Consider the following 25,975-nt stretch of genomic DNA (forward strand, 5'->3'; position numbering starts at 1 on the left):
ACCCTACCCCCGGCATTCACACTTCACACCTGCCCCACCCAACTTTTATCCTCCATCCTCTCCTCATGCCCAGACCTTCTCAATTTACCCCTTATCACAGCATCAATACTCAGAAGTCCTGTCCTTCCTCTCTGTAATCTTAGCCCCCTCTCCACCCCCCCTCCCAAGGCCTCGCATTTAACGACGCGCTACACAGCCGTCTAATCATCGTTATTTCTGTACATTTAAGTTTACGAATATCCCCCTCCTTTACTGCCTGGTCCTTAGCACGGTATATATATTTTTAGTCTGCGTTTGAAGGCCTAGTTAATATTTTTTTGCGTTGTATCAGACACTAGTATTTTCTCATTATACTAGTCGTGCATTAAGTGAAGTAAAACTGTAAGTGTGTATTCACTGTCTGAGAGATGTTGATTTTGAACGCCTTATCTAGTCGAGTTTTCCTCCACTGAGTTAAATGTGGGGCGGTAACTACAATAAAATATGAAGTGTTTCCTTTGTTTCAGGATGGTAGGTTATTGCACTGGTTCATTTCCGACTCTATGATCGCTAACTTCTTTTGTCATAGTTCATCTTAATAAAGTACAATAAAATTCCGCTGTGCCACCCTTTATTAATGGCTGCGATTGATCTGTTTACTGGTTATTCTTACTTTTCGGCGTTAGAGTTTTCTGCCTGTGACTCAACAGAGTGGGTTTGTCTTGATACGTGCATGCTTGAATGGTGGAACTTTGGTGATGATGATAATGGTGATGATGGGAACTCCGCCTTCTAACTCCACTCCATATTTTATCTTCCTTTCATCATCCCCCCTCCCTTTACTCCCCCCCCCTCCACTTAAGGCTCCCCTCCACCCCAGCACACGCTATCACTTGCATTGTGGTCTCTGGCTTGATTTCTTAGAAGTTGATAAGCGATGGCGGCGGTTGAGATCGACCTAATGGCTGCACTGTAGGGAGAGAGGAAGGCGGCGCTCTGTGAATTCGCCCTTTGGACCAGAGTACACGTATATATGTGTGCAGTTTAAGTCGGCGGCTGTGGGTTAGATTCACATTTCAGATAACGGACTGACGATGGCGCGAGGAGTGCTGTGGTTGTGTGTGAGCGTGGTGGCGGTGGTGGTGGCGTGGGTGAGTGTGGTGGTGCAAGCGTCGGCGACGCAAGGAGCCATCACTGTGGACACTGGCGGGTACCAGGGTGTGGTGGTGGCCATCAGTGACTCCCTCAGCCAAGACAACTGCTCTCACTACGTCGACAACATCAAGGTATAATAAACTCTCGGCGTTCGATTGTATTTAACATTTCGTAAATTTCCTGTCAAGTTCAACCATTGTATTTATGGTGTTTCTATCAGTACACACGTAAATCTATCTATCTGTCTAACTATCAGTCTATCTATCAATCTGTCTATCTATATCTTTATCTATCTATCGTGTGTGTGTGTGTGTGTGTGTGTGTGTGTGTGTGTGTGTGTGTGTGTGTGTATTATACACGAGACGAACCATTGGAATCAATTCCATGTTTTTTGAGGAATCGTAATCGTAATCGATATATTGATTGAAATATTTGTTATTCCACTGCAAAAGCATTAGTTGTCTTGATTATTTGCCAGCTGTAAAATTCAAGATTATATATAAAAGATACCCAAGAACAGTATATAATCTTAACAATAAGAATTATATGAAAATACCCAAGAAAAGTGTATAATCCAAGTGTTACCAGCGTCAGCAGACGATGGGAGAGCTGGGGACGAAAACTGATCACGTTCAGGTCCGCTGCTCGGCCCAACAACTTGCCACGGATATAAGATAGGTTTGGTAACAGAGTTTTCTACAGCGAAACAGTTAATCTAGCTATAGTTTTGTGGTTTTGGCATTATTTTGTAGATATTCAAGAAAATTTAACGCTGTTCTCGGCTACGGAGAATCTTGCTCTTTATGAGTGTAAATCTAGCGACCTCAGTACATTTTGGAATGGGAAAAGGTGTCTGAAGACTGCATAAAAGGACTCCCTAGGGTTGGGGGCGGATAGTGAATGACGCAATGACCTTCCGCGTCATTTGCTGCATTGATGGATTGATGACTTGCCTTATATTATGTTCAGTACTTATAGTCACATTTAAGTAAATGAAAGTTCTGCTTGGTAAAATAATTTTTTTCCCTCTGATACTGTAGTTTATAATTATAATCGAGTATAAACATTTTGGAAATGATTACTCTGACCAAGCAAATCTCGTGGTTAATCAATGAGTGTTAATTTCTGTTCTCCGTGAATATCATGAATTTGTGCCAAAGTTCTAGAAAGCATTACATTTATTACATGTATAGTTACACATACATGTAGATGCTATTCTTCAATCTGTCATTCATTTATCGGCTACTGTTACATTCATTACGGTATATACTTAGTACTATACATATTTCACTTGCATATTTAGGTCAGCCTAGCCATAGCCGCTAACAAATATACTACTCAAGCCAATGTAAGAGCAAGCACTAGAGTGTACCAATGAAGGACATGTAAAAAACTTACAAGTAGTGAAGCTGAGAGAGAGAGAGAGAGAGAGAAAGAGAGAGGATGGGGGTAGTGGTGCGTAGTTGAGTGTTTGCCCACTTACCGACCCCATACGACCCAGTGATAAGGCGGTGTGATGTCATCCCAAGCTGTGGCAAGTGCTGCCATGTTTGTATCTCTATACTGCTCTAGTGATATTTTTCTTTTCTCTTTGTTATATATCTTAAGAAGTCCTTTGCATTATATAGTATATACTGTACCTACTAAGTGTGTATTACTCCATATCTGTTTGCTGAAGGTGTGTTTGGCAAAACCCACCATTTTTTTTTATTCCAGGTGCAAATTTGCAACCACTGATTGTGTATTACTATTTGCCTACGAAGATGTGCGGCAAGACTACTACCGTACCTCCTTTTGTCGTAAGTGTATCCTGTATACCTTTACAATATTGTATTACAGTCAGTCAACCTTCGGAATTGTAATCGATTCCAGCGCCTCGTGGATGGAATCGTAATCGTAAAAACAGATTTCTAAGTATATAAACATAAACATGATGGAATCATGTCATATATATATATATATATATATATATATATATATATATATATATATATATATATATATATATATGTATATATATGTGTGTGTGTGTGTGTGTAAATCGAAAAACAAAGACAGTACGTCACCGGACTGAAAGAGCAAGTTAGATTTCGTTAGTTCACCGTGCCAGTGTCGGGGGCATTTAGTCTGCAGATGGAATGGCTCATACACTGATGTTTCAGGATCACAGTCAGAGTGTACAGCCAAAAGGACGTCCGATTTGCTGTATGTGTCAGCTTTAGTAGCACGTGGTAGTTAGTTTTGGTGTGGTTCACACACACACACACACACACACACACACACACACACACACACACACACACACACACACACACACACACACACACACACATTTTGCCTTCTTATTATTAACTGCGCACATGTTCACTGTACTACACCGTTCTTTATTTCCCAGGCAATATTTGGAGACGCATCCTCCTTCCTGTTTAAAGCCACGGGTGAGCGAGTGTTTTTTAGTGACGTGACCATTGCCGTGCCTCACTCGTGGCCGTGTCCAGGCGAATCCATCACCACCGACACCATAGACCACAACTGGCAGACTGCGCATGTGCGGGTGGGACCGTCACATGCCCTCTTCACCGACATACCCTGGACGCAGCAGCCGGGAGGATGTGGCGACCCGGGGGACTTCATATACCTGACCCACAACTTCGTCCTTACTAATACCATCACAACTGGCCGTAAAGGTACGCTGTGTATGAATGAAATGTGGGACGTAAGCGTGTATAGAAAGTCTTCGTTTTACATTCGTCTGTTTTGCAATTTGGTTAATAATAATTTGCTGAAAAATTGCCTTTTTTTCATTGTTACACACACACAAAAAAAAAAAGATTCTCCAGTTTCCTCCATTGTACAGTAAAACATCACAGCACATGGGTATGTGACAGGTGCAACACATTCACAAACATTCCTCAGCCCACAACAAACACAATTCCCCCACCCCCTACATCAACCCTCCCCCTCCCCACTCACGCACTCACAGGCACTACAGCTCAGCCCCTCACCCAAACGCTACATCCTCAACACAGACACACACCTCCTTAACCATGCCTAATCATACTGCAGTTAAATGTCGATGATTTCCACTCCAAAACATCCGAACTTGAACAACTTCTTCACTACCACAACATACATTCCTACAAAAAACAAAACACACATGCACACAGGAGACTCTAAACATCAGACACAGCTCACATACATCTGCACAGTCTATGGGAGGTGTTCCTTAACCCTGTCAAGATGCCGCATTTTTCATTTTATTCGTGATATTGCAGACGATTTTATTCAGCTGTGGAAAGAACTTAGAGAAATGACCACTGAACAGTGTTATCAACTCTCCCCATTGAGTGACCATGCCAAAACTGAATATAATAGTCAAACGGTAGCCATTATGATAAAAAAAAATTGTCATTATAGCGACAGGGTTAACTTCTGGCTGTGGTAGTCAGTCCTAAACTGAAGGAACTGGTCTGGCGGTAGCAAGAATTAAGTACCTAGATGGTCATCATCAAAAGCAGTCTGGGATTGTCCACTGCTGGACGAAGGCTTCTCCCATCGTTTTCCGCTCTGTTCGTCGTTAGCCTGGTCTAACCAGTCCTTGCAGACAGGGGAATTTCATGCTTCCATTCTTTATTTTATTTGATTTTTCTTTTTTATTTTTTTCTCTCACCCCATCTCTGAGATGCCATTCCGTTACCCTGGATGTCAGTCTCTTATCTGTTTAGTGGAAGACATAGCCCGACCATATCTATTCTTGCTGTATAATTGTCATGATTGTATCTTCTACTTTCGTCTGTTCCATTATTCAGAAAGTTCTCTTTATATCCCTTCACACAGTGCCTCACATAACTCTTTCTGTTCTGCCTGAGCACTCCTAAATCTGTGTATTTACTATAGATGTTTTGTTAAAAGTTCATGTTTCCGATCAGCAAGTTAGAACAGGGCGGACACACTAATTATTTTTAAGGCAATTTCTTATTTGTCACGGTGTTGATGTATCTACAAGAACGATTAATTCCATTCCTATTCTTCATTTGATTTTGTTAAACATGAACTGGTTGAGTCTGAACTGCCTGCCTGTCCTTCTGTTTTTACCTGACGGGGATGAACATGTTTGCCAAATCTAACTTTCATTATTTTTATATCGATCTTCAGGCCTGCCTTCAGATCCTCCTTGATTATACTGGCATTTCTTGTAGTTTCTTGATTCACTGAGCACAAGACCACCACCCAGAGGCATCAGCCGCGCCCGCCACTTGGTCCAAAGGCTGAGTACTTGGTTTTACTCTGCGACTTTGACTTGTGACCGACTGCTGTCAAAAGCGAATATTTGTATTTCATTCTTACTAACCCTCAACATTGCCACTAAGTATGGTCCAAATCAGATCAAAACTGTTTAAGTTGACCTCGTCTTGTGGCTTTACATTTAACATTTCCCTGTGACCTTGACCTTTGACTGTTCCCGAAGTAGAATCCCTTTATTCTGGCCATACTCAAAGCACTTCCACAAGCTTGATGTAAACTGGATAGAAAATTTAACCTGCCCTTGCCATGTGCCTGACCTTTGACCTGTTGTTCGCAAAAACAATATGTCAGATCCTTGGATGATCCTCAACCCTTGTATAAAATTTTGTCCAAATGGGTTAAAAGTGCTTTAGTTAATTATATTCACACAGAGATACGGCTCAGACTTTAACCTTATCCTGTGATCTTGAATTTTGACTGGAAAAAAAAAAAAACAGTTTGTTCTTCCATTACCCTCAGCCCTTCCGCCATGTTTGGCGTAAATCTGATAGAAACTGGTTAAAGTGATGTTGCTAGGTTAGATATTGACCTCACCCCGTGAGCCTGACCTTTGACCAGTTGTTCTCTAATACAATTGGTCAACCCCTTCTCTTTTTCTCTACCCTTTCACTAATGTATTTAAATCAAATGAGAACTGATTATTTTTTTACTCACACACACACACACACACACACACACACACACACACACACACACACACACACACACGAAACATAACTTGCTAGTGAGAGTGCAATAACTGTGTCGCCAGCAAGTGGAAGATTGTTCAGTTGTTCATTATCAGAGTAAATTCCCGTAACATTCCACTCTAAATTTCTGAAAACTTCCTTTTGGCATGCAGTGAATAATTTGGACAAAGCCGAGAGTTCTTGTCTAACACTCTTCCTTGTTAGCATTTTTGGGCCATCCTTTGGGAGTTTTATGGCAGCAGTACTCTCTCAGTATTTGCTAACGCACTTAATATATTTTTCTTCCAAACTGTTGTCGCTACTTAACTTTTTCAGCTGAATCATTTTTTTTCCCCCGATAATGTCTACGCTATGAAAAAATACAACACCCCACTAAAGGGGTTAACTACTCATCACTACATTTTCACCCAGCATCGCTATGGAGATGCGCTCAGTGTTATTTAGCATTATATTTACACTACTCACAAGGAACACGACTGCATACTTACGCTACTTACAGGGAAGACGTTGGTACACGAGTGGGCGAAATTCCGGTGGGGTGCATTTGAGGAGTACGGGCATGTTGGCGACCCCACGTACCCCACTGTGTACCGCAGTGACGCCGTCTTTAGACCCAACTACTGCACCGATGTTGACATACCGGGATCTTGCAGGTAAGTAAAGAATTTTATCACACGAAATCCCATACACCTAGTCCTTATATTCTGTTAAATCCACACCCATATATTCCACATATAGTCCTTCGCACACACGCTCCGTCACACTTACGGTTCATCACACTAACACCGACGCTTCCTAGCACTGACAATCCCTCACACTCACACGCTTTCATACTGACACCTTCACTCACTCGTACTCCCTGACACCCTTAATTCCTTCCCTTCACGCTGACACCCCATCGCACCTTAGTCTCTCTCACACACACTCCATTTCTTTTGCGTTTGAGGGGTGGCCTTATAAAATTTGAATCGGGATGGAGAAAGCAAGCCACCAATTTTTTGACCGTCATTTATGTGATGCTTACATGATAACTAAAGTATATTAGGCTGCATTCCACATTAAAGTCAGGTATAATAAAGAAAAACTAGGAACTTTGTCAGGTGTTTCAGTTGTTGTAGTGAACGAATGAGGGCTTGCCTTCCCATTCGTCACTTATGCCCTGACCACTTCACCACGATGACGACTTATTTTACTCGTATTACTAACAGAAGGTTTTGTTAACCTTAGGAAAGACATTTTGTACTGAGGGTGTGTTTCAACGCTATATCTAACGTCTCTAGTTTCAAAAATCTAACCCAAGCAAAATCGTCTGCGGATAGCAAAGATAAAAGGGCTTAATAGATAAGTTGTTTTCTCACAGTAATTCCCACCCACCCAGTGCCTCGCACTTAAATATATTGCTCATTACTGAACCCTTTGGCTGCTAGGATTTCATGACTGAACAAAATCCTGTTAGGAAAACAAGACGAAATCTTAGATGTAGTGTGTATCAGTGGCAGAGAAGGGTTGCTGGAGACAGTTTTAAAATCATATGAGTGCGCGGATTTCTTAGCTGAACAAAAAATTCTGGGGTTCGCCCGATTAAATAGGCCAAGTCCACCCACCACAGATAAGACTGCAATATCTGAAGTCAAAATACAGGACGCCTTCGCTGAAACCCATGCTCCCCCCCTCCCCCCGACTCTCCCAGCACATTCTTTGGGCCTTCGGCGTTTGAAGCCTTTATATATATATATATATATATATATATATATATATATATATATATATATATATATATATATATATATATATATATATATATATATATATATATATATATATATAAACACCATTACTGCTGTATTATACCACAACCTTTAATCTTTTTATAATAATGGACAACAGGCAAAGTACAGAATTGGCTAGTTTATAACTGAAAAATGCTAAAGCGCCTTAAATGCAAGATAAGGCCATAAGAATAACAAATTCTACAATTAAAAATAAACCAGTATTATGTGCAATTACCATTTACTTTATGGCTATAACAGCATTAAATACGAGAGAGAGAAAAAAAAAAAAGCGTGGCTGAACAAGAGAAGGCAGAATATTTTAGCTAGCTGCAAGCGCTAAATCAGCCAAGATGGCAAAATTTACCAGCTGACGAAAACAGCTAAGGTCTCTCTCTCTCTCTCTCTCTCTCTCTCTCTCTCTCGTCATTAGAGAATATAATGGTATATTAAATTTTTCGGGAAAAAAGTGATGGAATCTGAAATTCTTGACTTCTGGAAAATTTTTACAAGTCCTCCCAGACGAAGATTTTGACACCTAAATGCAGGACATGTACGGGAAAATCCGGACGTATGGCAACCCTACTCACAAAGTTTTAAGTGTGTTTTCCTGACCTAACCCCTTCCCCCCGAGGATGTACTTAGCATTTTATTCCTTATATCATCAGACAATTTCATTTTGCTTAGGAATATCGGAGGAGCTAAGTAGGACATTCGTTTACCCTTTCAGTACGAAAGGGCCATCCTTAGTTCAGTAAAATCACCTGAAAGTAGAATGAACATAAGAACATGAGAAAAGAGGATAACTGCAGTAGGCCTGTTGGCCCATGCTAGGCAGCTCCTAGAGGAGTAACTGAACCACTAGAACGGAATGGGTTCAGGATAAAATCTAGATAGTTTCTTGTCCCTCAGACCTTAGGATCGATGTTTCCTCGTGAGGAGTAAAGTCTTGTTTCGTTAATATGTTTAATATCAATACGTCATCTCTCGAGGTATAAAGGACTGACTGTGTTCATCCTTAATGAAATATGTTGTTCATTACTTACACGTATTGTGCACACATCTTCCAGTTGCAGTGAGGATTGCAGCGCCGAGGGTGAAGAGGAGGACTGTATCTTTACCCCAGGCCTCTCAGCAGACGACAACACTACCATCACCTCCTCCCTCCTGGCGGCACCCTTCATAGACTCGGTGAGAGAGTTACAGTTTCATAAATATATATATTGCAGTTCGTAACAGGTATTTTGACCAAACTAATCTCCAGTGATCAGCTGGGCTGGGATCTACCTTCTTTAGTCCAGAATCTCAGAATTGTCAAGTAATCACTGACCACGACTGTTAATCATTTGTCACCTTCAGGGTGTAATCTTGTCAGCTTAGGAGGCTTTTCAACATCTCTTCATTAGCAGTTTATAATTACTATTGTTTAGTAAGTTAAATATGTTTTTTAACCTCTTAAGTGCTGGTGGTATCCATGGATACCGATCTATGCCAGTGCAGGCGTCATCCAGTTAGTGCGGGCTGTTGAAAACTGAGGATACTTGCAGCCACATATGGACTATAGAAAACCTCCATTAGTCACACAACAGCCCCCATATAGGTGCATGCACCTCCATGGCAGCCCCACACACCCGAAGCCTCACTCCGCTTCCATCCTACAGGGGTAATTAACCCTCCTTATCTCCACAGGGTTCATTAACTTCCTTATCCCTGCAGTAATTAACCCCTTTACACTCTACGGTAATTAACCCCTTTATCCTCTTAATCCCAAGGCTAATCATTCCTTAATGGGTAACTGACCTCTTATCTCGAGGCATAAGTAATCCCTTACCCCTAGGGGGTAATAACTCCATATCATAAAGGTAACGAAGTTCCCACCCCCAGGGACTCTTAACCCCCTCACCCTAGGGGTAATTAACCACTCACCTCAGGGGTACTTAACCCCTTACCCTAGGCGTAATTAACCCCCTCACCGCGGGGGCAATTAACCCCTTGCACCAGGAGGAATTGACACTTTTACCCCTAGGGGACATTTGTCCCTTACCCTGAGGTCCCTACCCTGAAGGCAACACCCTTTTCCCTTCATGGTTTGCAGCCAGGCACCATGTAGTTCAGGGAGACTCATAGGATGTGATGAGACTATAAAACCGGCGGGAAGATGCATATCTTCCCGTCGGTTTTATAAGTAAGGTTTGGGAGTTTTAAGACTAAAAAGGCACCTGCTTCGGTATATGAGGTAGGGTCTGTGTAGAGAGCTAGGCACACGGGGGGGGGGGGTTAGATGGTGACAAAGATCATAGAAAGAACCTACTAGAAAATATTTCAGTGCCGTATGCCGAAATAAGCAGGGAGCGAAGAGGTGATATGGTATGAATAGTGCACATTTTGTAAGCACATACTGTACATGAAGAGCAAATATTTAATGAACTTTATGGAGCTTCTCTTCTGATGTCTTTGGCTTTTCTCCATAGTTTAGCCATCAGGTCTACTGAAGTTATCAGTTTCTTACGTCTCAGTGTGTGGGAAGGTTAGCTTTATTCATTTTATAAAACTGTGCCGCATGCAGTACCTATATACATGGAATAATTTTACATCTCGACCAGAAGGGCAGATTCTTTTAGGTATCAGGTTGTTTTAGGTATTATTTTTTATTATTATTATTATTATTTTTAATGTGACCGACTCTGGGCATAAGCTTCACAGCCTGCTTTCAGGGCACAGTAGTCTTCCTACGTACCACACACCTCTACATGTCACCACTTCGGCGCTAACACCCACCGTCCATACTGAATACATGCTAGGGCTGTCTCATACAGGACTGGTGTATTGGTATTAGCGAATGTATTTTTACAACATGTCGGCGGGTCTTCTGGCAGATCAGTAAAGTCTGATATTTATGAAATTCAAATCCTTAAACTGTTCCCTGCCCCAGCGGGATTTGAACCCGGGTCCGTTAGGACTGCAGGCCAACATTTTGTATCATTATCACTATCATACTGCAGGTGGTGACATTCTGCGACCAGTCTACACACAACAACGCGACCACCACCAAACACAATATACTATGTGACCAGAGGAGCACATGGGAGGTCATCAGTCAACACTCAGATCTCCAAGGGTAAACTACACTCCGTTCCCTTCACCCTAACTTGACAGAAATATTGTTTATTTTGCTGTTTATATCCTGAAATGTAATGGTAATGGCTGACATACTTCTTCCTTGGTCTTCTTTATAATCTTAGCATTAATCGCGTCTTGCGCAAGAACTACTTGTGCTTAACCCATTAACTCCTAGAGTTCCTGTGCGAGGGATTTTGCTGGAAGGGTGCTAGGCGTACCACCCTCCGCCTATCGGCTCATAGTCGAGAAGCTCATAGGGCCCTACCCCGGGGTTTCCTTCTTTATTAAATTTTGAAAGTGCCCAGTTTCATCCTATATTGAGGACACTGGGTACAAATGGGTAAAGCTCATAGCTGTCTTTCGTTATTTCCTCGTTACTGATAGCTATTTTCTACATTAGAAAGTTTCATCTGTCATTGTAAATAAATGTTACTTTTGGATTTATCGCTAGATGCTCTTTGGTATTCTTTTAAATAAAACACTTTCCATCATCTTCACTCGTGATATTACCGGACTCTTTCCTAAAATGTCTCATCCTTTATTTACATCTTATATGCTGGAAAGCATTTGTAAAAAAAACTTTGAGATGGAATGGCCAAGTGGAAGGAATGGAGAATGAGACTGACTTTGGAAGTGTATGAGCGAGGTGGGGGGGCGGGAGGGGAAAGGGGAAACTGTGGATGATATGGTGGGATGAGGTAGAGAAGCATATGAAAGAGGGTGTGTGTGAGCTGGAGAGAGAGCAGCTTGATGGCGGAGGACAGGATGGCACGGAGATGATTCTTTTGTGGCCACCCTTTCCAGATTTAAGGCTTCTGGCTGTACAGTAGACAGAAAGACAGCTAGACATCTGGTATAAAGCACTGGGGTTTTCTTTAGACAGACAGCTACCGTAATTTCAGCACCTCGTTTTTATTTCCTAAGTTTCTTCTTTAGTTTCCTATAAAAGCAGAAAAATGTTATATGTAAATGTCCCTCTCCTCTTTACATTCGCCTGTACGGCATATTCCTTTCATTTTTGCTGTTGGTGAATAAATATATGATATTTAGCCACCTCGCTTTTGTCCTATTCTGATTACTTCTAAAGAGATGTGGTTTATTCCTGTGTATCCTATTAAGAAAATCATTGTATTTCCCATCAAGTAAATCATCCTACGAAATATGACCTAGTCTCTTTTTTAAATTGGATCCTAAGCAAGTCTCATGATGAAGAAACTTCCATTTACAATTAATTGTTGTCTGTAATCCCTTGTTTGGTTGTAAGCTTGGGATCGTTTATAAATGCGGCTCCTGATCTCAGTCCATTGATGACTATATGCTTACCTTGGCCGCCCCCAAATTCCCCCTTCTCATCCTTCCTCTCCATCCCCCTTCTCTTTCTCCTTTCCTCCTCCTCCCCCTCCTTTTTCCTTTCTTTCCCTCCCCTTCTATTCCTTCCCCACCCTTCCCCATAGCCTTCCTTCTCCTTCCTTTCCTTAACCTTCTCCCTTCTATCCCCTATTCAGATTTCGTTCCAATCCCTCCTCCTCGCTCACATCCTTGTCTCTCTTATATTTTCTATTCATTTTTCTCCTCTTTCCCCTTCCCCTTCCTTCCTTCATCCATTTCCCATTTTTCTTCTCTCCCCTCTTTCTTTCATTTCCTTCTTCCTCTTGTTTTTCCTCCCTTCCCCTTATTCTTCATCCCCTTCCCCAATTTTCTGCCTCTTCTCCCACTTCCCCCTCTCTTCCTTTTCCTCTTATATCCTCCTGTCTCTGTCTCCCACTATTTCTCCTCCTTTTCTTTCCCCTCCTTTCCCCTTTCCTCTCCCCTCCTCATCCCTCCGTCAATCCTCAGGTCCAGCGGTGTTGACATGGTCGAGGTGACGTTGAAGACAGTGAGAGCCACCGCCCCGAGGACCACCACTGTCTTCCTTGTGGAGTATACGGACGTCATGGGAAACGTGAGTCAGAGAATTAGTTACATAGATGCACAGACCACACAGACCTTGTGGTCCTTACGAGGCGGTCCGGCATTAACATTAATACAGCGCTCAAGTTAGTTTAATTAGGAGAAAAAGATAGCACAGCAACAGAAGACTTTCTCCCCCACCCTCCAAACCCTCCGGCTTTGGCCGCTCAAGAAAAAAGTGAGTAGTAGTACCTTGCAGGCTTCAAAAAGCCTGAAGGAAATTTCATAGGATGGACAGAAAGTGGAGTGTAATGGAAATGGTATGGCTGAGCAAACAACCACATTAATTCTAATTTCAACTATTACATGCAAATTTTATTTTTTATTTTTTCATTTATAAGGATAGGAGGAAATTTGAACTGTGTACTTAAAGGCTATGTGTGTATGCAAAAATCTATACATCCATGCATGTGCACATAACGCATATGCTCCAACATGTCTGTGTCAATACTTGGACACACACACACACACACACACACACACACACATATATATATATATATATATATATATATATAATATGGAAACACATCTACAGTATACTTTTGTACTGTACTTGCTTCGCGTCCAGAGAGAGAGAGAGAGAGAGAGAGAGAGAGAGAGAGAGAGTGAATAAGTGAGCTAGCGAGTGAATGAGTGAGTGAGTGAGTGAATGAGTGAGTGAGTGAATGAATGAGTGATTGAGTGACAATGAATGAGAGCGTATGAGTGAGTGAATGAGTGAATGAATGAATGAATGAGTGAGTGAGTGAGTGAATGAGTGAGTAAGTGAATAAATGAGTGAATGAATGAGTGAATGAATAAATGAGAGTGAGTGAATGAGTGAGTGAATGAGCGAGTGAGAAACTGAATGAGTGAGTGATTGAATGAATGAGGAAACAGAGAGAGAGAGAGAGAGAGAGAGAGAGTATTTAAGTATTTAGCTCGGTATTACACAACGCAGTGTTATTAAATTGCGTTGGGGTATAATTAAATACATATGGCATTCCGGATAAGATTTTAGGTAAATCCAAAATGTGTTATTGTTGGAATTACTATGTATGTTTTTATAATTTAGTGGTTTGGCTGTTGCTGTACTTGTCTGCCATCAGCTAAAAGCTAGACATTCGAGGCCCTCCAAGTGTACCCTTGCACGAGAGGATTCATATACTGATTGATCTTTCTTTTCCTCGACTTCATTAAACCAGGAGGTAAGAAGCCTTGCTCACACATATATGTAACATGGCTGGTGCCCGCTGAACTAACCCCTTGTACACTGAAATATCGGGCAACCCAGAAATCCAAGGTACGGTCAAATATCTTGAAAGTCGTGTTTCTGTGATATCATCCGTTCGAAGCTCCATTATGGCATCAGAATGATAATCCCCTCATCTGAAAAAGAATTATGAACACCCATATTAGAGGCTAAATGGTCATTCTCACTCCCTGCGAAAGGTCGTATGCATTCTTAACTTTCATATCAATTTGTCTCACTGACCTCTCCCCACACTTACTTGAGTTCAATTCCCTGGATGTATAACTGAGATATTTTAAAACAGACTTCTGTCTCAGCCCATCCTTAGGTGGAAAAGACGTCAAAATGATAATGATGATGATGATAACTGGCTGCTACTTGACCTGTTTATCTCCCTCTGCTTCAGGTGTCATCACGCTGGGAGTACCTTCGAGACTTTCTCCTTCAGTATATTCTGTCTGAGGCACCGGCAGGGTCCAGGGTAGGAGTTATCATCTTCAACCATGAATGTAGAAACGCCTCTAAACTTTATGAGCTTGATGGTGGCACAGCTGAAAGAAATGAATTGGCACAGTACATACCGTATGAGAGACCCACAAGCCCTGAAACCAAAGACATTCAAACGGCCATAGAGACTGGTGTCGAGGTGGGTGTTGCTAGAGCAGAACTGTGTTATTACTTATGTGGAGTGTATAAGTAGTCTGTAGCCAAATTTATAAATATTCTGGAAATTAAATGAAGATCAGAATTATGAATTATGAATTATGCCTTGACTAAATACCGATTATTCCCTAGTACTAGGTAGCTCCAGCATCATCCCACTACTCTTGTGTATAGATACTGGGTGAGACTGGGGGGTCGCTGGTGCTGCTGACGGCGAACCTGGAGGAGTATAACACAACAGGGCAGGACCTGGTGGGGGCAGCATCTGGTAGTCCTGTGTGGCCCATCCTGTACCCAAGTGACCCTGACGTGACCACACAAGTGTTTCAGGACCTCGCTGACATCTCGACCACAACCTCTCTCCTCACAGTGCCTGATAAGACTGGCACGTATCCTAATGGTGAACAGTATCAGAGTACTGGGAACTACGTCTTGCTTGCTGACAGTCTGCGTCAGGCCACTCACAGCGATGTTTCGATGGTAAGCGCAGGTCTGACCACTCTGGGTGTATAGGATATGAGGTACTGTGTTTGTCAGTAGTGTTTGTAGACAATATGTTGTCAGCAAAACAAATATCTACAGAAAGATTGCCCGTACTGCATTATATGTTGGTACTGTTTGTGTTTGTTACGAGGTTATCTGTAGAGAATGGAAAGCTGAATAACTGTTGCCGGCTTTTATATGTTGGAGTCTTTTGGCTGATGACATATATGTAGAGAAAAAGATGTCTGGCAGTGTTTTTGACACGAGGGAGTGAGAGAGCAGTGTGGAGGTTTTTCTGATCACAAGATTATGGGATGCAGGTAAAGCTTGAATGATCGTGGGGGATAAAGGGCAAGAGGAGCAGTCAGAGTGAAAGGCTGAAAGAGGAGAAAGAAATAAAGCAGTGGTATATGAATATGAATTAAAAATAGTGACGTTAAGGTCAGTCAGATGGACGGGGAGTGTTTACCTATATTTGTAAAAGTTGTGTGAGGTGTTGGGAAGGTAGCAACTCGTAAGAAAGGTACGGCTTAATGAAATATGAAGTTGAAGGAGCAGTGGAGGAAAAGAGAAAGTGGCTTGGGTGGATGCAAGAAAGGGGTTCAGATGAAAGAAAGAGGGAATATAATGAGAGTAAGAAGCACGTGAAGAGACAAGTAAAGGAAAAAAAGGCAGGTGAATAATGATCTTGGAAGAAAAACTATCGTCTGTTTTGAAAATAGGAAACTACTTTTAAAATGTTTCCCTTATATAGAAACGATAATGGACAAACTGAATGGAAGAATATTTACAGATGGAAGTGAAGTAAGAAAGGAGCAGATGGAATGAATATTTTGAAAGACTGACAAATAGGAATGATAAGAGCAGAGTGGTAGGTTTGGTGGTCCGAAGAGAAGTTTGGTGCCTGATAACGTGACCACGACAGAAATGAAGGCTGCCCTAAAGAGGATGAAAAATGGGAAGATATCAGGTGTTGGTGAGGTGTACACAGAGATGATGAAGTATAGTGGAGTGAGTGGAATGAACTCAGTTGGAAGTATGCCAGAAGGCTTGAATGAGTGGATCTGTACCAGTGAAGTGGAAGGAGACTGTGACTGTGCCTTTCTACTGTACACAAGTAAAAGTGATCGAAGTTACAGCAAAAATTATCGTGGTATGTCTGCTACGTTTTGTAGGAGAAATATATGTTAGAATGATTATAGACATAGTCAGGCTCATATCTGCCTGATGAATGATGAACAGCTTGGTTTTAGGATTCGTAGAGAATTTGTGGATCAAGTATTTCCTGTGAGACCCAGAGTGAAAATAGCGTGTTGAAAAGACTATGTAGTAAGACAGATGGTAAAGAATGCTTGTGAGAATGATTGCAAGATATTTTTGACATTTATATATCTAGAAGTAGTTTATGACAAGGTGAACAAAGGAAAGTTCCGCGCATGCATGATGTGGATGGAAAATTGATGAATGCTGTATAGAGTTGGTTTGCCTAACTGGGTGGTTCAGTATCAGTGTTGGAGTGAGTCAAGGTGTGTGTGTGTGTGTGTGTGTGTGTGTTTGTGTGTTCGTTCATTCTCCATGGCTGCTCAGTACTGGATGGCGTTATGAGAGAAGTTAAAATTCGAGTTGTGAAGAGATGGGTAAAGATGGTTACAGTGGTGAAAAGTGAAGCAGCTCACACATTATGTATGTAGACGCTGCTGTGTTGCTTCCCAATAGTGAAATCGAACTTTGCCGAGTTTTGTGGATATCTGTAAGCGTTGCGTTTTTAAAGTAAATATAGTTAAGAGTGAAGTGATGGTTGTTGAATGAGATTATAAATGTCCAAAGGAACTGCAAAATAGAGTGATACAAAAAAGGAAGATGGTTAGTGCTATGAAGGTCTTGATTCTAAACAGAGGATCTTGAGTAGGGAGTGAGGATTGCATGAAGGCTTTCTAGTGCCGGCATTAACGTATGGGAGTGAGAGTTTGTTATGGCTTGAGGGTAAAAATTTAAGAGTATGAACAGTGGAGTAGAATTATTGAGGAATGTGTTTGAAGTGCGTAGAGTAAATAGGAGAAAAAATACAGTAACTGAGGAAAGATGGGGGGCAATGACGTTTGTTGTTAATAGAGTTGGACAGTGTGCTCCGATGATCATTAGGAAAGATTGGATGTAGATAGGGTGACGACAGGATGAGATGTGGTAATGACAGGACCATTGGTTGAATGAAATATGTACGGGGGAGGACATCACAAATAACTGACACCTCTTTTTTAACATGATAATCGACGATCTGGCAGGTAGTGTGAAGTGCATCGGTTAAGGATTATGTTTGAGGTAGAGAAAGGGATTCGGGGGCCTGAATGGTGAGTGAATGAGTGCCTGGTTCATTTCACTGAACATACTGTCGATAGTTCTCCCTTTGTCGTGCTGTTTTTACATGCTTTCTGAACTCTACCTCGGCTATCCTTAGCTTCAAAAAAGAAGTCAGGATTATCGTGATGATGATGATTTTACGGCAGCCTCCACAACAGGTTCCCCTTAGACCACTTGATACTGTTTTAGGCAATATCTTGCATGATAATATCCACATTTATAAACTAATGGGCTGTATTAAATCATCATGTAGATCGCATCAGCCACGGGTACAAGCGATGCAAGCGACTCAGTTGAATTGACTCTCAGCGTCCAAAACAGTACTGACTATGATGGAGGCTTCATGATCGAGATTCTGCACAGCATCTTGGGTCACTCTGTTACTACAGACGTGACTGGGCCCACCAAACCTACCGGTGCTGTTGATGAAGAGACCAACGTTGTCTATTCATTCAGTCATATACAGGTAGCTATGAAGGCTTATATATATCTACATCTATATCTATATCTGTATCTATTATATATATATATATATATATATATATATATATATATATATATATATATATATATATATATGGACTAACGTCTTTTGTTCGTTGATTTCTTCATATCTTAGTGACAGGGAAATATGAGTAAAAGTAGATGATGTATATTCCAATTTCCACTCAGTTAACGCCGGCGTGCAGCAGGGATCAGTTCTGGCGCCAACTCTATTTCTGGTTCATATTAATGATCTCTTATCTGTCACCCACAATCCCATTCACTCATATGCAGATGGCTCAACACTACATAGTTCATTCACACACAGACACCCAATTACAAAGTCTAATATCTCTACCTATCAACTCAGTACAGCCATCTCCATAAATCAAGATCTGTCTACGATCAGTGAATGGGGACAAAACAACCTTGTCTCTTTTAATGCTAGTAAAACTAAATATATACAGTTTACTAATAGACAGATATTGCCAGATTCGTACATTACCTTCAGTGCTACTAATATTCCCGTCTCCAAAAGTATTGAAATTCTTGGCGTCTCACTTAACAATGCCCTCAGCTGGACCTCTTATGTCAGATCACTTGCTAAAACCGCCTCAAAGAAACTTGGATTATTGTACAGAGTCCGTAACTTCTTCGCCGATGAGCAGTTAGCTATAATTTATAAGAGTCATGTGCTCTGTCAGCTTGAATATTGCTCACCCTTGTGGAATGGTTGTGGAGAGGTTGCATTAAGACAACTTGACAAAATTCAGAACAAAGCTGTTAGAATCATTAACAACCCTGTCATTACATATAAACTACCTCCCCTGCAAGTAAGAAGGAATGTTGCCTCCCTTGCATTATTTTACAGATATTTTTTTGGCAAATGCTCAGACAAAGTTGCGTCCATGGTGCCACCTCTCCATGCCTTCCCTCGTGCTATACGGGCATCTGGTAGCGCTCATGACTGGAATGTCACTCTGCCATATTGCAGAACTTCTGCCTATCAGAATTCTTTCATTCCCCGAACTGCATCTCTTTGGAACTCGCTTCCCCAGAGTTGTTTCCCTCTAAGTTTTAACCCACAGCTGTTCGAGTCTAACTGTTACAGATATTTTATGAACAGAGGACACCAGTAATCTGGTGTATGGATTATTTTTTTTATTCATTTGTTTTTCCTTCCTCTGTTGTTATTTAAAAAAAAAAAAATGTGACAATGACCTTTGACCCAGTATTCTATAAAAAAAAAACAAGTCAATCTTTTGGGTGATCCCCAACTCATCTTCTTAAGTTTAACCCAAATCAGATGAAAACTGATTGCTGTCAAAACTGACTCCCTGTACTCTTGCCTGACCCTTAACTCGTCCACCATGTTTGGCTGAAATCAGATCAAAACTGAGTAGACTGCCCCGTAACCTTGAATTTGACATTTCTCTATGTTTTCCACTTTTGACTGATCATAACAAAATCGAATACTTTTATTCCTGCCTCGTCCTCAGCATTCTTACAAACTTTGGCCTAAATCGGATAAAACTGCATAACTTCATCTTGCACTGTGACCGTGGAGCCTGACCCATTGTTCTCAAAGGCAGTAGGGTTAATCCTCATGTGACCATCAGGCCCTTCTACCAGGTTTGTTTAAAATCGGATCAAAACTGCCTGCCATTTTAAAGGTCGAATTTTGATCTTGCTCTGTGACCTCGACCTTTGACTGATTCTTCTCAATAATGAATCACTTCATTCTTTCCTTACCGTCAACCCTTCCCCCAAGTATGGTCTAAGTTCAATGAAGAACTTAATAAGTTCATATTGGTAGGTAAAACTCTGACATAGCTCAGTGACCTTCATCTTTGACCTGTTGTCCTATAACTGCAGGTTTTCTCATTGGATCACCATCAACCTATCCAGCAAGTTAAGAAAATCGGATAAAACGTGTTAAAAGATGTTTTCCTAAATCACACACACACACACACACACACACACACACACACACACACACACACACACACACACACACACACACACACACACACACACACATTTAAATATCAGAAACATAATGTAAACTCAGTTCCCTTCTATTTGTGGGCATTCTTCCAACTTCATCCCTTCCATCATTTGTGACCTTTTTTCCCCCGCACCTTCTGGCAGGATGGTGACTATGTGGTGACAGTCGAGGCTAACTTCAGTGGGTTTCCTGTGGTGGCGCGGGCTGGAGGTGTGATGAGGACAGCGGACCTGGTGGTGGACGTGTGGGCGCCCCGGGGCATGGAAGACCTTAGTTTTGAACCCGGAGTTGCACCTCACTTCTTTGCCACTGTGAGTCTGTCTGTCTGCTTGTCTCACCCGCACACACACACACACACACACACACACACACACACACACACACACACACACACACACACATACATATACGCTGGAGGACGAGATGCCACCCCTAAGCTGAAAATAATCACCAGGCAACAGCAAGCGTAACGAGTTAAAATTTCTCACGTCCTTAAAGGAATTACTGTATCATTGTGTTTTAAGGACTGGCATCCCATTAGTATTATATTTCACAAACCATAAATCTGGTGCTGTTAACTGGGTGGGATTTGGAACATCTGTTGTATGGGAAATAAGGGAATTGTGATTGGTACTTGTTCTGAAACCCACTGCATACATAACAGTTAAAAGGAAGCAGTATCAAGGTAGATGACATCTAATAAGGATACAGGTATACTTTACTTCGGCAGGTTGAGACGAGTGACGGGCGACGTGTGGTCAATGCGAACGTAAAAGCGGAACTTCGACGAACTGATGAGGACGGAAACCCTGAACCCGTGACCGTGGTGATGCGTGATGGTGGCGTGGCAGGGGACGTGACGGGTAGTGACGGGGTGTACACGGGTGTGGTGGCAGCGTACGAACCGGGTGTGACGGTGGAAGTGAGTGTGACGGCAAATGACAACAACGGGTTGGCAAGGGCGGTGGGGCAGCCACATCGTGCACCTGTGTCGCCTGGTTAGTCAAACCATTTTTACGTACAGAGGCTAAAGGGACTGTTAAAAGAAGCCCAGTTGATTTTGCATTAGCAGAGAAGGATGCTTGGAAATATAGGCTGTATTTTAGGTAGCTCAGGAGGCTTCACAGTACCTATTTCATAGTTGTTTTTCATATTACATCTTAATGCTCATGTATGTTGCTTAAATCATTATAATATTGACATAACTTGCATCAGTAACATAGAAGAGGATAATTAAGGTGTAATGTGAGGAAAAAAATCGCTAAGTTAAAGATATTATGGCATCCACATTCACTTAGAACATGACTGTTAGCGACACATGAGTTGAGATACATTATATGCTGCTGAGATGTGTTTTGTCATATATATATATATATATATATATATATATATATATATATATATATATATATACTACATCACTCTTGACTTCTGCCCCTCCACCATCGTCCACGATTCACTTTTGTACATCAGTGCTGTGACTAACATGTATTCTGTAATGCATTTCTTTTTCTCCCACTCCCGCATTTCCATCTCTATTAATGGCGTATGAATTAAGTGAGTGTTGTATGTGTCACAGATGACGGCCAAGCGTGTTGTGGGAGTCAGCTTGACCTGTCGGGGCTGCAGCAGGATGAACTAAGTCCATTTTCTGTCTCATCTGCTCCGGGTATTCGAGGTCGCCTGACGGGTGACCCTCCGGGTGACTTCCCCCCGGGACGTGTGACTGACCTGCGGTCAAGGATATCAGGCTGGGAAGTCACGCTGACTTTCACCGCACCAGGAGCACGACTGGACCAGGAGAAAGGTCAGGACAGGCATGGTGACCTGAGGCATGGTAGGAGGCAGGGGGAGGCAAGGCAGATAGATCAATAGGAAGGTAGATAGGTAGAAGGAGGCATAATCAACAACGTCAGCACGAAACTGTTACTATCATATCGACATCACCATAACTTCAGTTTCCCAGGGACATACGGTGTAGAGGAATCTTGAGCAAAGCCAGTAGAGAGTATATCAAAACGGGACAGTGCTGGGTGACCTTGGGTTCCTCTATGTTGAAGCAGTCTGCCTGGTACTATTTAGCACCAGTGGTGTCCATTTCCATTGACAGTATTAACCTTAGAAAATAAATAGACCGGGACCTTACCACAGACCTACTGTGTGTAAAGCTGCACAACTAAAGGTAACTTGATGACAAAGGTATATTCACAAGATGGGACGTGTGTGTGGTGGGGAGGTGTTGAGAGGGTGGAGGAACCTAGAACCTTGAAAATCAGTACGCTGGAGCCTTGCCAAGGCTTTACCATTGACCGTTTATTTGTGAAAAGTAGAATAACCAAAGGCGGTGTGGTTACTAAAGACTGGGACCATCAAGCTGTGGTGCAAGGTCCAGTGAGAATGTGTGATAGGGACCTGGATCCTTGACGCTCAGGAGTTCAACTTTACTTTATGCCTGTTTAGTATGTACAGCTGCATGTTCAGTAGTTTCACTAATCGATATACAATATTCCAAGGCACTGATGATTGGTGATGGAGGAAGGGGACTAGAACCTTAAAAGTCAATAAGGTGGGTCTTTACCATGGGCCATTTGTGTGAGTAAAATAGCAGAACCTGAGCTGGCTCGGTTACGGTATTGACATACAGCGACCACAAACTGTGATGTGGGGGAATACTGATCAGTAAGTCACTCATGTAAAGTGTCAAGGAGGTGGGGGGATCGATAAGGAGGCAGGATCATGGGAGATTTATTGGTGTGTGTGTGTGTGTGTGTGTGTGTGTGTGTGTGTGTGTGTGTGTGTGTGTGTGTGTGTGTGTGTGTGTGTGTGTGTGTGTGTGTGTGTGTGTGTGTGTGTTAACAAATTAACAGTTTTATCCGATTTCAACCACACATGGTGGACGAGTTCAGGCTCAGCCAGTGAGTAAATCTATCGTATTTGAGAGGCATCAGTGTGTGTGTGTGTGTGTGTGTGTGTGTGTGTGTGTGTGTGTGTGTGTGTGTGTGTGATGGTGGTTCGAACCCCGACTGGCACCCGCTATTCGCGGGCGCGCACACACCTGCCCAGTCCCACAGTGGCACCTGGACGCAGGATGGTTCGCACGTGACCGTGCACCTGGTGGCACCCCAAGACTCGCCGACATGTGCGCACCTGTCCGAGCCCTAAGTAGCGCCACAAGATTACGGGGAGCTACTTGCGTGGGCGTGCACCCACCAAATTCCGCAGGGGCACCAGGCGTACTGAAAGGGTGGGGGTGGGGGGGTGCCAGCTACAGCGGCGATGACCGTGCGTGCGCGCGCACGCCTCATAATCCTTAAGTGCAACTACTATTTACTACTCTGTGAAAAAAGTAACTATTATTATTATTTTTTTTAAATCTGATTTGGATCAAACTTGGTTTACGATTTAAGGACCACCCAAGATGTTGAACTATTGTTTTTTAGAACAGTAGGTCGGAGGTCGTCTCACGGCAAGGTCAACTTAAATCATTAGTATCAAATGTAAACTAAATTTTGTTCAGGTTAAACCAAAGATACTGATTCGATTTTTAGAGCCGTCAGACGCCAATGTCACTGGGAATGGTCAGAAGTCAAGGATAGTGGGCAAAGTCATCTCAAGCAACTTTGAACCAAAGTTAGTGGAAGGGTAAAGGGTTAGGCAGAAAGGAAGTAATCGATTTTGAGAATAATCTGTCGAAGGTGAAGGTCGCAGAACACAGTCAATATTTGGTTCTGAGACCAGGTGGTTGGACCGGGTATTGCTCAGCCCACGTGACCCTTCATGTTGTCTTTATAGGTTGCCTCATGTAACTGTACAGTATTTGGATCTTTCATCGTCGGTATAGGCTATGTTCAGAAACCAAATCAGTCTTTTGTACCCAGCACAGGTTAGCCTACACCTGGAAACTGTGTGTAATTGAATCTTTTGTTTTCTTCTGCAGCCAGCCATTACGAAGTAGTCTTCAAGACCCCAGGAGAAGTCTCTTCCCAAAGGAACATCACCGCCCAAGATGTAGGTACGGAGGTGTCAGCGTCCATGGACCTCCCAGACTGCGACAAGGTATATACAATCACGGTGGTGGCTGTGGATGACAACTCCCTCCGTGGTAAGGACTCCAATCCAGTGCAGGAGATCGTATCCTGCTCGTACACGCCGCCATCAACACCTCTCTTGAAGGGCGAAATTGCTGGAATTGTCGTTGGTTGTATCTTGGGTGTCCTGCTGATAATACTGATAGTTTATCTTTGCCTGAATAGTGATCATTTGAACGACCTTTGGGTGTGGAAGGTGCTGACGTGCCGATGCTGCTGCAAAACTAAGAAGGATGACAATCGTTTATACAACCCACCTTCACCTGACTCACCAAGACATATAGACGTAGTTCCCTAAAAACATCATAACAGTTTACCAGCCCCTTCAACTCTGTCTACTCAAAGCACAGATGATCTTTATTTTATACCTCACGAGTAACGAAATCATACTAGTCTTAAGAAGGAGTAACAAAGACAACAACAAACTGAAAACATGATGATGAAGGATTTGGCGAACATCAGCGTAGGAATATTTTCTTCCCTGAGACCCGTGGCCGCCCATACAAACCTGAACCAACACTCTCTTGATGGAGACTTGAGTTCCAGATCGTCCTTAAATTCCAGCAGCACTCTGGCCACGCAGCCCATCAATCAGGTGGGGTTGCGTACCTCACAGAAGTACAACCACGGCTACCAACCCAGCATGGCACGTGACAACCGCGGCTGCGACAGTTTTGGAGATGCTTACAACACCAAGGGCTACAACTACCCAGATAGTCGCCTCGGATGCGACAAGCTCCTATGCCACCAAGACATAATACACAGGCAAGGGTTTAATTATGTGCTATATGGATACAGAATTGTTTCTTGCATCATGCGCAAGTGTTTTAGCTTAAGTACTGTATCGTAGTTCGTTTGTTGACAGATGCTTGTTATTTTTTATCGTCATCATCATCATCATCATCCAATCTGATTAGAGCGCCACAATTACCCACTAAACCACCAGGAGCAAAAATTTGGTTACATGGTTATCACCCAGCGTAGTAAATGGTTTCCTGGTGTACAGGAAACCATTTGGCTTGTCACTCATTGTAGAGTCACCCACAGGCAGAAAGAAGAGGAAAGAATGAAGGAAAGAAAGACAGAAGAGGGAATGTAAAGTTGTCCGTGGGCAGAAGGACAAGGACAAAATAAAGGAAAGGAAGACAGAAGAGGATGGAAGGAAAGAAGGATGGAGGAGAGGAAAGGGTAGACACTCGACAGCAGCACTAGATTGAGAGAGTGGATGGTGAGCGCCCTCACGTACCACAACATATATATCCCTCAATCTATCCCTCACCGTCACAACACCAATACACTCCACTCCCATCCTTCGTCTCAACTCTTCCATTGTATGCTTAGCATCCCCAAGCCTCACATTCAACGACGCACTGCACATCCCATTATTTTACAGATACTTTTATGGAAAATGCTCAGACGACATTACATCCATATTTCCCCCTCTTCATGCCTTCCCCCGTGCTACACGGGCATCTGGTAGCGTGCATGACTGGACTGTCCCACTGCCACATTGCAGAACTTCTGCATATCAGAATTCTTTTTTTTCTCCGAACTGCATCTCTTTGGAATTCGCTTCTCCAGAATAGCATTGTCCCAAACTTCAACCTACAGCAGTTCAAATCTAAGTGTTACAGATTTTTATGAATGGAAGACTCCTGTAATCTGGTGTATGGATTATTATTTTTATTTGT

The 25,975-nt window shown here is 42.4% G+C and overlaps 1 protein-coding gene across 1 annotated transcript; it reads left to right on the top strand.

Annotated features, from left to right (window-relative positions):
• Positions 1-1,073: 1,073 nt before the first annotated feature.
• LOC145397484 (calcium-activated chloride channel regulator 1-like) lies at positions 1,074-24,582 on the top strand. The gene is made up of 13 exons (XM_080270544.1): positions 1,074-1,265; positions 3,530-3,821; positions 6,628-6,781; positions 8,968-9,088; positions 10,900-11,015; positions 12,854-12,959; positions 14,608-14,847; positions 15,039-15,344; positions 17,959-18,171; positions 20,340-20,507; positions 20,927-21,194; positions 21,776-22,003; positions 24,134-24,582. The coding sequence occupies exons 1-13, from the start codon at positions 1,074-1,076 to the stop codon at positions 24,580-24,582; spliced, it is 2,853 nt and encodes a 950-aa protein (XP_080126670.1).
• Positions 24,583-25,975: the final 1,393 nt, after the last annotated feature.

This window comes from Coenobita brevimanus, chromosome 5, assembly GCF_032717465.1.
Source record: "Coenobita brevimanus isolate Jiangsu-jjx chromosome 5, ASM3271746v2, whole genome shotgun sequence".
NCBI classification, from domain to species: domain Eukaryota; kingdom Metazoa; phylum Arthropoda; class Malacostraca; order Decapoda; family Coenobitidae; genus Coenobita; species Coenobita brevimanus.